Genomic DNA, 13,630 nt, shown 5'->3' with positions numbered 1-13,630 from the left:
TTTTATCTCCATCATTGTCAACAGATAGACTAGTGTACTACCGCATCCCTAGTCTAAAATGGCCATCCCAAGTCTCAAATGGCTGCCCCAAGTCTCAGGTGGCTGTCACCTAGTCTCAGGTGGCTATCCCTAGTCTCAAGTGGCCATCCCTAGTCTCAAGTGGCCATCCAAAGTCTCAAGTAGCCATCCCAAGTGGCCGTCCCTAGTCTCAAGTGGCCGTCCCTAGTCTCAAGTGGCCGTCCCTAGTCTCAAGTGGCCGTATCTAGTCTCAAGTGGCTGTCCCTAGTCTCAAGTGGCCGTCCCTAGTCTCAAGTGGCCGTCTCAAGTAGTCGTCCCAAGTCTCAAGTTTAATTTTATCTCATACGCAGGAATCAGGAGGATAGAATTATGGTCAGATTTAGCAAATGGAGGGCGAGGGAGAGCTTTGTACGCATCTCTGTGTGTGGAGTAAAGGTGGTTCAGAGTTTTTTCCCTCTGGTTGCACATTTAACATGCTGATAGAAATTTGGTAAAACGGATTTAAGTTTCCCTGCATTAAAGTCCCCGGCTACTAGGAGCGCCGCCTCTGGGTGTCACGACTTCCGCGGAAGTTGGCTCCCCTGCCTGTTCGGGCGGTGCTCGGCGGTCGTCGTCACCGGCCTACTAGAAGTTGGCTCCCCTGCCTGTTCGGGCGGTGCTCGGCGGTCGTCGTCACCGGCCTACTAGAAGTTGGCTCCCCTGCCTGTTCGGGCGGTGCTCGGCGGTCGTCGTCACCGGCCTACTAGAAGTTGGCTCCCCTGCCTGTTCGGGCGGTGCTCGGCGGTCGTCGTCACCGGCCTACTAGAAGTTGGCTCCCCTGCCTGTTCGGGCGGTGCTCGGCGGTCGTCGTCACCGGCCTACTAGAAGTTGGCTCCCCTGCCTGTTCGGGCGGTGCTCGGCGGTCGTCGTCACCGGCCTACTAGAAGTTGGCTCCCCTGCCTGTTCGGGCGGTGCTCGGCGGTCGTCGTCACCGGCCTACTAGAAGTTGGCTCCCCTGCCTGTTCGGGCGGTGCTCGGCGGTCGTCGTCACCGGCCTACTAGAAGTTGGCTCCCCTGCCTGTTCGGGCGGTGCTCGGCGGTCGTCGTCACCGGCCTACTAGAAGTTGGCTCCCCTGCCTGTTCGGGCGGTGCTCGGCGGTCGTCGTCACCGGCCTACTAGAAGTTGGCTCCCCTGCCTGTTCGGGCGGTGCTCGGCGGTCGTCGTCACCGGCCTACTAGAAGTTGGCTCCCCTGCCTGTTCGGGCGGTGCTCGGCGGTCGTCGTCACCGGCCTACTAGAAGTTGGCTCCCCTGCCTGTTCGGGCGGTGCTCGGCGGTCGTCGTCACCGGCCTACTAGAAGTTGGCTCCCCTGCCTGTTCGGGCGGTGCTCGGCGGTCGTCGTCACCGGCCTACTAGAAGTTGGCTCCCCTGCCTGTTCGGGCGGTGCTCGGCGGTCGACGTCACCGGGCCTACTAGAAGTTGGCTCCCCTGCCTGTTCGGGCGGTGCTCGGCGGTCGTCGTCACCGGCCTACTAGAAGTTGGCTCCCCTGCCTGTTCGGGCGGTGCTCGGCGGTTGTCGTCACCGGCCTACTAGCCGCCACCGATCCCTTTTCCTTTTTCTGTTTGTTTTGTCTTATTAGTTGCACCTGTGTCTAATTATGTTTTTCTGATGGGCTTCCTTATTTAAGGTTAGTGAACCCGCCCTTGTTTTGTGCGGGATTGATTTTGTGTTACGTGTTGTTGTCGTTGGGTGTGTTCGTACTCCAGACCGTGTACCCTGTGTTTTGGGTTGGTCAGTATTTTTCGCGCCCTGTGTTTTGGGCATTGGATTTTGGTGCCATATTAAAGTGCACTTTTTCCCTGTGGAACTCTCTGCGCCTGATTCTTACCTCACAAACCCAGTCTCGTGACACTGGGTGAGTGTTTTCTTGTTTGCTTATGGCGTAATATAGCTCATTCAATGCTGTCTTAGTCCCAGCCTCTGACTGTGATAGTATGTAAACAGCTACAAAAAATACAGATGAAAACTCTCTCGGTAGGTAGTGAGGTCTACAGGTTATCATGAGATACTCTACCTCAGGCGAGCAATAGCTCGAAACTTCCTTAGATATCGTGCACCAGCTGCTATTCACCAAAATACATAGTCCTCCACCACCAGACGCAGCTGGTATCCTGCCGGTACAGCGTATAACCAGACAGCTGTATGTTGATAGTGTCGTCGTTCAGCCACGACTCCGTGAAGCATAAGATGTTACAGTTTTGAATGTCCCGTTGATAGTTTAATCTTCCGCGTAGGTCATCTATTTTATTTTCCAAAGATAAAGGAAACCACACACTGCTCTTGATAGTATCACTGATCTTTAATAAGCTTACGTATCGGCCTCACCGCCTTCATCACAGCTTTTGTGATTTAATGATTTTTTTTGCACCCTTATGTGGACCTAACCCTAACCCTAACCCTAACCCAAACCTAACCCTAACCCTAACCCTAACCCTAACCCTAACCCTAACCCTAACCTTAACCTAACCCTAACCCTAACCCTAACCTAACCTAACCCTAACCCTAACCCTTATGCAGACCTAACCCTAACCCTAACCCTAACCCTTATGCAGACCTAACCCTAACCCTAACCCTAACCCTAACCCTAACCCTAACCTAACCTAACCTAACCCTAACCCTAACCCTAACCCTAACCCTTATGCAGACCTAACCCTAACCCTAACCCTAGCCTAACCCTAACCCTAACCTAACCCTAACCCTTATGCAGACCTAACCCTAACCCTAACCCTTATGCAGACCTAACCCTAACCCTAACCCTAACCCTAACCCTTATGCCGACCTAACCCTAACCCTAACCCTAACCCTAACCCTTATGCAGACCTAACCCTAACCCTAACCCTAACCCTTATGCAGACCTAACCCTAACCCTAACCCTAACCCTTATGCAGACCTAACCCTAACCCTAACCCTAACCCTAACCCTAACCCTTATGCAGAACTAACCCTAACCCTAACCCTAACCCTAACCCTAACCCTTATGCAGACCTAACCCTAACCCTAACCCTAACCCTTATGCAGACCTAACCCTAACCCTTATGCAGACCTAACCCTAACCCTAACCCTAACCCTTATGCTGACCTAGCCCTAACCCTAACCCTTATGCAGACCTAACCCTAACCCTAACCCTAACCCTTATGCAGACCTAACCCTAACCCTAACCCTAACCCTAACCCTTATGCAGACCTAACCCTAACCCTAACCCTAACCCTAATGCAGACCTAACCCTAACCCTAACCCTAACCCTAATGCAGACCTAACCCTAACCCTAACCCTTATGCAGAACTAACCCTAACCCTAACCCTAACCCTTATGCAGACCTAACCCTAACCCTTATGCAGACCTAACCCTAACCCTAACCCTAACCCTTATGCAGACCTAACCCTAACCCTAACCCTAACCCTAATGCAGACCTAACCCTAACCCTAACCCTAACCCTAACCCTTATGCAGATCTAGCCCCACCCACATCCGTTCCACGCATCGAAAGGGGTTGAGGTGAAGGAAAAACAAGTGCTACCAAATATAACAATATACATTTCATAAATATTTGAATAAAGTGTGTAAATAAGACGTATTAAACACGTCTGTAAAACCACAATGAGGACATAGACCTACCGAGCAAGTTTTCATGAATCATTGGTTACATCATACGAAAAACAGAGTAATCTTAAATAGGAGCATGTTCAAATTCACGACATAACATACATAGGTATTTCATCATTAAGACCTTTAGGAAATAATGTCTGGAGGGTGAATATCCCAAAACATTCTCTTTTACTCAGAGTATTATTAATATCTCCTCCCCTGTCTGATATCTTAACTTTCAAAATATAAAGGTAGAAATGTCATGCCTTAGGTCATTAAAATGTACTGCGACTGGATAATCCCTGTCGTTTCTCCTGATTGAACTTTTATGTTCACTGATTCTCTGTTTTAGAGAACGAGAGGTTTTACCTAAATAGCACAGCCCACATGGACATTTCATAATGTCCATTGGGAAATACCGGGACTTCTACAAGCAACAACGATCAAGAAATGTCAGCGAGACACAGAGGACTGACTACCTGCTCAACCAGGTGTAGACATGGGAAGGCATGGGATTCTGTTGAATCTGACAATTAATCTTAATGGTTGTACAGTCGTCTCAAATAAAACTGTGAAGGACCTCGGGGTTACTCTGGACCCTGATCTCTCTTTTGAAGAACATATCAAGACTGCTTTTTTCCATCTACGTAACATTGCAAAAATCAGAAACTTTCTGTCCAAAAATTATGCAGAAAAATTTATCCATGCTTTTGTCACTTCTAGGTTAGACTACTGCAATGCTCTACTTTCCGGCTACCCGAATAAAGCACTAAATAAACTTCAGTTAGTGCTAAATACGGCTGCTAGAATCCTGACTAGAACCCCAAAATTTGATCATATTACTCCAGTGCTAGCCTCCCTACACTGGCTTCCTGTCAAGGCAAGGGCTGATTTCAAGGTTTTACTGCTAACCTACAAAGCATTACATGGGCTTGCTCCTACCTATCTCTCTGATTTGGTCCTGCCGTACATACCTACACGTACGCTACGGTCACAAGACGCAGGCCTCCTAATTGTCCCTAGAATTTCTAAGCAAACAGCTGGAGGCAGGGCTTTCTCCTATAGAGCTCCATTTTTATGGAATGGTCTGCCTACCCATGTGAGAGGCGCAAACTAGGTCTCAACCTTTAAGTCTTTACTGAAGACTCATCTCTTCAGTGGGTCATATGATTGAGTGTAGTCTGGCCCAGGAGTGTGAAGGTGAACGGAAAGACTCTGGAGCAACAAACCACCCTTGCTGTCTCTGCCTGGCCGGTTCCCCTCTTTCCACTGGGATTCTCTGCCTCTAACCCTATAACAGGGGCTGAGTCGCTGGCTTACTAGGGCTCTTTCATACCGTCCCTGGAAGGGGTGCGTCACCTGAGTGGGTTGATTCACTGATGTGGTCATTCTGTCTGGGTTGGCGCCCCTTGGGTTGTGCCGTGGCGGAGATCTTTGTGGGCTATACTCAGCCTTGTCTCAGGATGGTAAGTTGGTGGTTGAAGATATCCCTCTAGTGGTGTGAGGGTTGTGCTTTGGCAAAGTGGGTGGGGTTATATCCTTCCTGTTTGGCCCTGTCCGGGGGTGTCATCGGATGGGGCCACAGTGTCTCCTGACCCCTCCTGTCTCAGCCTCCAGTATTTATGCTGCAGTGGTTTATGTGTCGTGGGGCTAGGGTCAGTTTGTTATATCTGGAGTACTTCTCCTGTCCTATTCGGTGTCCTGTGTGAATTTAAGTATGCTCTCTCTAATTCTCTCTTTCTCTCTTTCTTTCTCTTTCACTGAGGACCTGAGCCCTAGGACCATGCCTCAGGACTACTTGACATGATGACTCCTTGCTGTACCCAGTCCACCTGGCTGTGCTGCTGCTCCAGTTTCAACTGTTCTGCCTGTGATTATTATTATTTGACCATGCTGGTCATTTATGAACATTTGAACATCTTGGCCATGTTCTGTTATAATCTCCACCCGGCACAGACAGAAGAGGACTGGCCACCCCACATAGCCTGGTTCCTCTCTAGGTTTCTTCCTAGGTTTTGGCCTTTCTAGGGAGTTTTTCTTAGCCACCGTGCTTCTACACCTGCATTGCTTGCTGTTTGGGGTGTCACAAAGTGCTATACAGAAACCCAGCCTAAAACCCCAAACAGCAAGCAATGCAGATGTAGAAGCACAGTAGTCTGTCTGATATAATAGTATGTCTGATAGAGTAGTCTGATGGTTAGTCTGTCGTATACAGTAGTCTGACTCATAGACTACTCTATCAGACTACTCTGTCTGACACATTAGTCTTTCTGATACAGTAGACTGATGGGGTAGTCTGTCATATACAGTAGTCTGACTCATAGACTACTCTATCAGACTACTCTATCTGACACATTAGTCTTTCTGATACAGTAGTCTGATGGGGTAGTCTGTCGTATACAGTAGTCTGACTCATAGACTACTCTATCAGACTACTCTGTCTGACACATTAGTCTTTCTGATACAGTAGTCTGATGGGGTAGTCTGTCGTATACAGTAGTCTGACTCATAGACTACTCTATCAGACTACTCTATCTGACACATTAGTCTTTCTGATACAGTAGTCTGATGGGGTAGTCTGTCGTATACAGTAGTCTGACTCATAGACTACTCTATCAGACTACTCTGTCTGACACATTAGTCTTTCTGATACAGTAGTCTGATGGGGTAGTCTGTCGTATACAATAGTATTTTCTGATGGCAATGATGGAGATTAAACTATTTTTAAACCCTCTTTCAGAACATTTAATTATCAAATGATCAATATATAAAACACATTTATTTTGTGCTGTTGCTACATTGTTACCTAAATGTAGGAGCACACAGCAGAAAGGTTACACAACCAGTTGCAATTTTAGCATGTAAATCTTGTGCATTCCAGCAACGCCACTACACAACACAACACTAAACAATACATTCATTGCACGGTAACGGTTACAAACGGTGCCCACAAACTATCAGGACCTACATTAAGCTGTCCCAAAAGCAGAGTCCCAACAGCAGAGTCCCATCAGCAGAGTCCCATCAGCAGAGTCCCAACAGCAGAGTCCCAACAGCAGAGTCCCAACAGCAGAGTCCCAACAGCAGAGTCCCAACAGCAGAGTCCCAACAGCAGAGTCCCATCAGCAGAGTCCCAACAGCAGAGTCCCATCAGCAGAGTCCCAACAGCAGAGTCCCAACAGCAGAGTCCCAACAGCAGAGTCCCAACAGCAGAGTCCCAACAGCAGAGTCCCATCAACAGAGTCCCATCAGCAGAGTCCCATCAGCAGTCCCAACACCTTACACCTGGCTATCAGCGGAGCCATGTCTGGCAGTGAAACGGGGTAGCCTAGTGGTGAGAGCGTTGGACTAGTAACCGAAAGGTTGCAAGTTCAAACCCCTGAGCTGACAAGGTACAAATCTGTCGGTCTGCCCCTGAACAGGCAGTTAACCCACTGTTCCTAGGCTGTCATTGGAAATAAGAATGAGTTCTTAACTGACTTGCCTAGTTAAATAAAAGGTACAAAAAAAAATCAGCCTCATTTACTGCCTTCTTAAAAAATATAGCTCATATGGCTGACTTGTTTAAACAAATGTGGTTTCTACTGACAATTGAGATGTACAAACTATGGCATAAGGGAACGAGGAGCGGATAAGAGACAATCCATAATTTCGATTAAGACATAAATGAGCGAGCTAGGACGGACGTTGTCAATATAACTACTTGTTCAGCACTTTTTTAAAAATTATATACAGTATATTTACTGCACATTAGCAGAGTAACAAGCATTTCACAAATAACAATTGCACCTTGTTTGATTTAAAACAGTCAGTCAGTGGCATCCACAGGACAGACGACCAGTGGAATACTATCTGAACCACCAGGGTTGAAGAATGGATGGAGTTTCTCAGTGAAGGTACAGCCAGTGAAAGAGTAGATATGAGACCTGTCCTCCACATTGTAGAAGGAGACCTGTCCCTTCTCATAATCCACAAACACCCCCACTTTCAGGGGCTTCTCTCTCAGTAAGAGGGTGAGAGGGGAATCTGCATTAGCTGTGCACTCTCCATCCTTCAGCTCCACAGTCCAGTATCCATTATTAGGCATTGGTATAAAACTCTCATTCCTATTGATGGACTGTATGACCACCCCCAAAGTCCACTCAGTCTTCCCCTCCACCTTCACCTCATAGTAGAACTTCCCTGAGAAGCCCACATTTCCCAGGACACAGGACCAATTTGTAAACCTCTTCCCGTTGTCAGAGAGAACCTGATCTAGTTCTCCATGTCTCACTTGTTTCCCGTCATCAGACAGGATAAGTTTACAATGTGCAGTATCAGGGTCTAGAGTCACATCCACTGTGGAGAGAAACATACACTATGGTAAACACAATGACATCAACACCAGTGGTATAATATACTATGCTAAACACGATGACATAATGACATCATCATCAGTGGTATAATACACTATGGTAAACACAATGACATCATGACATCAACATCAGTGGTATAATACACTATGGTAAACACAATGAAATCGTGACATCACTGGTTTAAAACACTATGGTAAACACGATGACATCAACATCAGTGGTATAAAACACTATGGTAAACACAATGACATCATCATCAGTGATATAATACACTATGGTAAACACAATGACATCATGACATCAACATCAGTGGTATAATACACTATGATAAACACGATGACATAATGACATCATCATCAGTGGTATAATACACTATGGTAAACACAATGACATCACTACTATTATTCTGTAAGTAAATCCTAGACACTCTATTTGGTATATTATGTTACGTTTCATATGGTATGTATTAATTTGTGGATGTCACAGAGTATAAAACACACCTGCATGTCTTCTGATGGTTTCAAAATCTGAAATATAGAGTAAGAGACTGTTGGTTATGAAAATGAGCAACATACTGATGGATATCACAAACAACTGTAAGTGCACATTTGTGTTGTTTAACCCAGACCTCAAACTATGAAGACCTATAATAATTTGAATCTTAGTGAACATATGGGGAGAAACACTGGCATATCTGACACCCCATACAGTGCCAGGAAGGTGGGGAGACCAAGAGCCCATTTGTTATACAGTATACGCACAGTATATATAATAAATCATTTTGACAGTAACCCTCCATAAATTCATTCATAAACCTTTTTCTTTTCAATATGTGATAGGAAGCTAAATGTGTTTTTTTTGGCTACAGGAATGTGACTGAAGAAGTGAAAAAGTGAAAAAGAAACTGATTGATAGTTTGATGGGATAGTCAGGGATGGTAGAAACAGCTTGAGTTGCCGTAGCAACATCATTGAAACTGCGCAGAAGGGAGTTGTACTTCAAATACAGCAGTTCAGTAACATCAATAATTAACTAATATTTGTTTTATTTAACTTCTATTTAACTATGCAATTCAGTTAAGAAACAAATTCTTACTTTACAATGAGGACCTACCCCGGCCAAAACCTCCCCTAACCCGGACGACGCTGGGCCAACTGTGCGCCGCCCTATGGGACTCCCGATCACAGCCAGTTGGGATACAGCCCGGGATCAAACCATGTAGTGACGCCTCTAGCACTGAGATGCAGTGCCTTAGACTGAATAACTAAAAAATATGTTTATGTTTACATGACTTCTTTGTTTATGTTTACATGACGTCTTTGTTTATGTTTACATGACTTCTTTGTTTATGTTTACATGACTTCTTTGTTTGATTTCCCACCGTTTTATAAGTCAGAAGACCATCCAGACCTTACTAGGACCATGTCAACATCCTCAGTAAAATAAACTTGTATTTGCCTCCCTCTGGTGGTAGAAAGTATCACTACATCCATTTATTTTACTTCACTGCAATGTTACTTCAAAGGGGCAGTCCTTGGAAAAACATTGTTTAATTCATAGTTCTTTATTAAACATTTTAGTCTAGGTGTTCACTGCCAAATGTTTTTTTTTTTTTTTTAAATCAGCCGTGCAATGATGGGCTGCTCCTTCACACAACAACTCCTTTGGCAGAGGTCCCCTAAAATGCTACTTTAATGAACTACAGATTTCAGCAAACAAAGAAAGGCAACACAATTACACAGGACAAACAGGTTCACGGTAAGAGTTTAAGAATTTACAAGTATCGACTGATAGTCGGAGGTACAGTCCACACACACTCATCACCACTCAACTCCATTGACAAAGCTAACATTTATAAGCCATCATATACAGTAGGTAACAAAGCCTTAATACTTACCCAGCTGAGAAGTCAGGATTTCTACAGATAAACACATACATATAGTCAATTAGACACGAGGGGGAATCAACATGTGTTAGCTACCTCTCTAGTCTACACTCTAAAAATATTGTTCCTGTATGATCTTTTAGGATAATATAAGGTTAAAAAAATTTAAAAAAAAAACCTTACGGTTAATTTAAGAACCTATACTCTGCCATCAGGTCGTATTTTATTTTGTGTATTTTACCCCTTTTTCTCCCCAGTTGATAGTTACAGTCTAGTCTCCTCGCTGCAACTCCCGTACGGACTCGGGAGAGTCATTTTTTCAATTTCTTCCGAAACACAACCCAACCAAATCACACTGCTTCCTGACACAATGCCCACTTAACCCGGAAGCCAGCCGAACCAATGTGTCGGAGGAACCACCGTAGAGCTAGCGACGGTGTCAGCGTGCACTGCGCCCGGCCCGCCACAGGAGTCGCTGGTTCAAGGACATCCCTGCCGGCCAAACCCTCCCCTACCCGGACGATGCTGGGCCCCATTGGTCTCCCGGTCGCGGCCAGCTGCGACAGTGCCTGGACTCAAACCCAGAATCTCTAGCGGCACAGCTAGCCTGATGCAGTGCCTTAGATCACTGCGCCACTTGGGAGGCCCGTCAGTTCATTTTGAACCTTTGTAGACTTAAGGGGTGCTTTGAAGAACCTTTTCAAAAGAGGGGTTTCGTTTTGGAACCAGTAAGTGAGTAAAGGGCACTCGTGTGTATAATTCAAATTGAGAACATTGGCATTATGGGTTAGCTAGGACTCAGGTAAGGCGTTACAATACAGTTTTTTAATCACTATTACATGAACTAAGAAACCTTCTACTATATACTCTTTTGTTTTCTAGCCTATGAAATTACCTGTGGGGCCTTTGTCTGGCAAATACATTTCTGTTGTTACACTATAGAAGCGTTGGATTCCCTGTTTTGTAGTTACTTTGGAAGCGCGTCTGATGGCGACATCACATGACTGGATTACGAATTGCCGTTATATTTGACAAAAAAACGTTGCTGAATGGACCGCTGACGAAAGGTTTATGAACGTCATCCCTCATCAGACCGGAGGTAAAGAGGCGAACATTTCATCGGACCGGAGGTAGAACTAGTGGCGCTCCTCAACTGTAAATGAGTGTTCCCTGTGAGTGTTAGCGGTGGCTAAGATGAATGTATTCCATGAGTAGGAAGCCACTCAAGGAATGGGGAAACATATCAGATGATTTAATGAACGATACCTGAATGCAATGGGAAGGCCTGAAGATACCATGGGGAAGGTTACTCAAAGCAAATTGGTGCCCACCACCACTCAGGTTGTCACAGGTCTCCATACCACACAGTCACACATCATGGCTGACCTGGGATCCCCATTGTTCACCACGTCTGTTCATACTGCACAGGGCCAGGGTCAATATACTATGTTATAACTACCCCCACATACAGCTCTGTTCATACTGCACAGGGCCAGGGTCAAAGTACTATGTTATAACTACCCCCACATACAGCTCTGTTTATACTGCACAGGGCCAGGGTCAAAGTACTATGTTATAACTACCACCACATACAGCACTGTTCATACTGCACAGGGCCAGGGTCAAAGTACTATATTATAACTAAGGACTACCACCACATACAGCTCTGTTCATACTGCACATGGCCAGGGTCAAAGTACTATGTTATAACTACCACCACATACAGCTCTGTTTATACTGCACATGGCCAGGGTCAAAGTACTATATTATAACTAAGGACTACCACCACATACAGCTCTGTTCATACTGCACATGGCCAGGGTCAAAGTACTATGTTATAACTACCACCACATACAGCTCTGTTTATACTGCACAGGGCCAGGGTCAAAGTACTATGTTATAACTACCACCACATACAGCTCTGTTCATACTGCACAGGGCCAGGGTCAAAGTACTATATTATAACTAAGGACTACCACCACATACAGCTCTGTTTATACTGCACATGGCCAGGGTCAAAGTACTATGTTATAACTACCACCACATACAGCACTGTCCATCATAGGTCAACTCACAAGGCAACAAAGTTTGTCCTAATTACCACCTCTTAGTGTCCCACTGGGTGACCCACCACACTACAGGTTCTTTGTACCCGTGTTTAAGGGTGACCCACTAGACTACATATCTTTGTACCAGTGTTTAAGGGTGACCCACTAGACTACAGGTTCTGTGTGCATGGCTTTGAACATGCTATCGAAGACCGGACCGAGAACAGCAAAGACAGGCTGTACCTTTTGGAGAAATTCACCATGGGGCAACCCAAATCAAATCTTGGCTCAGCTCCTTTGTCTTACTGACATTGAGGGAGAGGTTGTTGTCCTGTCATCACACTGCCAGGTATCTGACCTCCTCCCCAAGGCTGTCTCATTGTTTTCAGTGATCAGGCATACCACCGTCTGCAAACTTAATGATGGTGTTGGAGTTCTAAGTGGCCATGCAGTCATGGGTGAACAGGGAGTACCCGAGAGGACTAAGTACGCACCCCTGAGGGGCCCCCATGTTGAAGGTCAGCATGGCGGATGTATTGTTGTCTACCCTCACCACCTTGGGGCGACCCGTCAGCAAGTCCAGGATCCAGTTGCAGAGGGAGGTGTTCAGTCCCAGGGTCCTTAGCTTAGTGATAAACTTGGAGGGCACCATGGTGTTGAATGTTGAGCTGTAGTCAATGAACAGCATTCTCACGTAGGTGTTCCTTTTGTCCAGGTGGGAAAGGGTAGTGTAGAGTGCAATAGAGATTGTGTCATCTGTGGATCTGTTGGGGTGGTATGCGAATTGGGGTGGGTCCAGGGTGTCTTGAATGATGGTGTTGATGTGAGCCATGATCAGCCTTTCAAAGCATTTCAAGGATATTGATGTGAGTGCTAAGCGGCAATAGTCATTTAGACAGGTTACCTTGGCGTTGTTGGACACAGGGACTATGGTGGTCTGCTTGAAATATGAAGGTATTACAGACTGGGTCAGGGAAAGGTTGAAAATATCAGTAAAGACACTTGCCAGCTGGTCAGCGCATGCTCTGAGTACGAGTCCTGCAAATCCATCTGACCCTGCAGCCTTGTGAGTGAAAAACCTGTTTAAAGGTCTCACACACATTGGCTACTGAGAGCATGATCACACAGCCGCCCGGAACTCATGGTTTAGTGTTTCTTCCCTCGACAGGAGCGTAGAAGGCATTTAGCTCATCTGCTAGGCTCGTGTCACTGGGCAGCTTGTGGCTGCGTTTCCCTTTCAAATCTGTGATAGATGTGAGCCCTGCTACATCCGACAAGTGTCAGAGCTTGTGTAGTAGGATTTGATCTTACTCCTGTATTGATGCTTTGCCTGTTTGATGATTCATCGGAGGGAATAACATGATTTAGTCTAAGCGTCTGGGTTTGTGTCCTGCTCCTTGAAAGCGGCAGCCTTTAGCTCAGTGCGGATGCTGCCTGTAATCCATGGCTTCTGGTTGGGACATGTATGTACGGCCACTGTGGGGACGATGTCATCGATGCACTTTAATGAAGCAGGTGACTGATGTGGTAAACTCCTCACCACTTCCGAATTGAGCGTGTCACTGGTACTTCCTGTTTTGAGTTTTTACTTGTAAACAGGATTAAGGAGGATAGTTATGGTCAAATTAGCCAGAGATCTAGTCCACATTTACCAACATATGGAGGCTGACAGAGGGTATGCAGAGGCCAAAAGACTTCTGA

The 13,630-nt window shown here is 46.0% G+C and overlaps 1 protein-coding gene across 5 annotated transcripts in view; it reads right to left on the bottom strand.

Moving 5' to 3' along the window:
• Positions 1 to 6,750: 6,750 nt before the first annotated feature.
• LOC118966035 (butyrophilin subfamily 2 member A2-like) overlaps positions 6,751 to 13,630 on the bottom strand; it is a 32,591-nt gene continuing 25,711 nt past the window's right edge. For 4 of the 5 annotated variants that reach the window (XM_036987899.1, XM_036987880.1, XM_036987900.1 and 1 more), the window contains 3 exons: positions 9,894 to 9,914; positions 8,497 to 8,523; positions 6,751 to 7,979 (listed from right to left, as the gene is read on the bottom strand). In XM_036987899.1, the coding sequence (XP_036843794.1) occupies positions 7,450 to 7,979; positions 8,497 to 8,523; positions 9,894 to 9,914 (578 nt within the window). In that variant the 3' untranslated portion in view covers positions 6,751 to 7,449. The remainder of the gene's footprint in view (positions 7,980 to 8,496; positions 8,524 to 9,893; positions 9,915 to 13,630) is intronic. The other variant, XM_036987903.1, reaches the window with a different exon arrangement.

This window comes from Oncorhynchus mykiss, chromosome 1, assembly GCF_013265735.2.
Source record: "Oncorhynchus mykiss isolate Arlee chromosome 1, USDA_OmykA_1.1, whole genome shotgun sequence".
NCBI lineage: Eukaryota > Metazoa > Chordata > Actinopteri > Salmoniformes > Salmonidae > Oncorhynchus > Oncorhynchus mykiss.
This window is presented reverse-complemented; position numbering and strand designations above follow the sequence as displayed.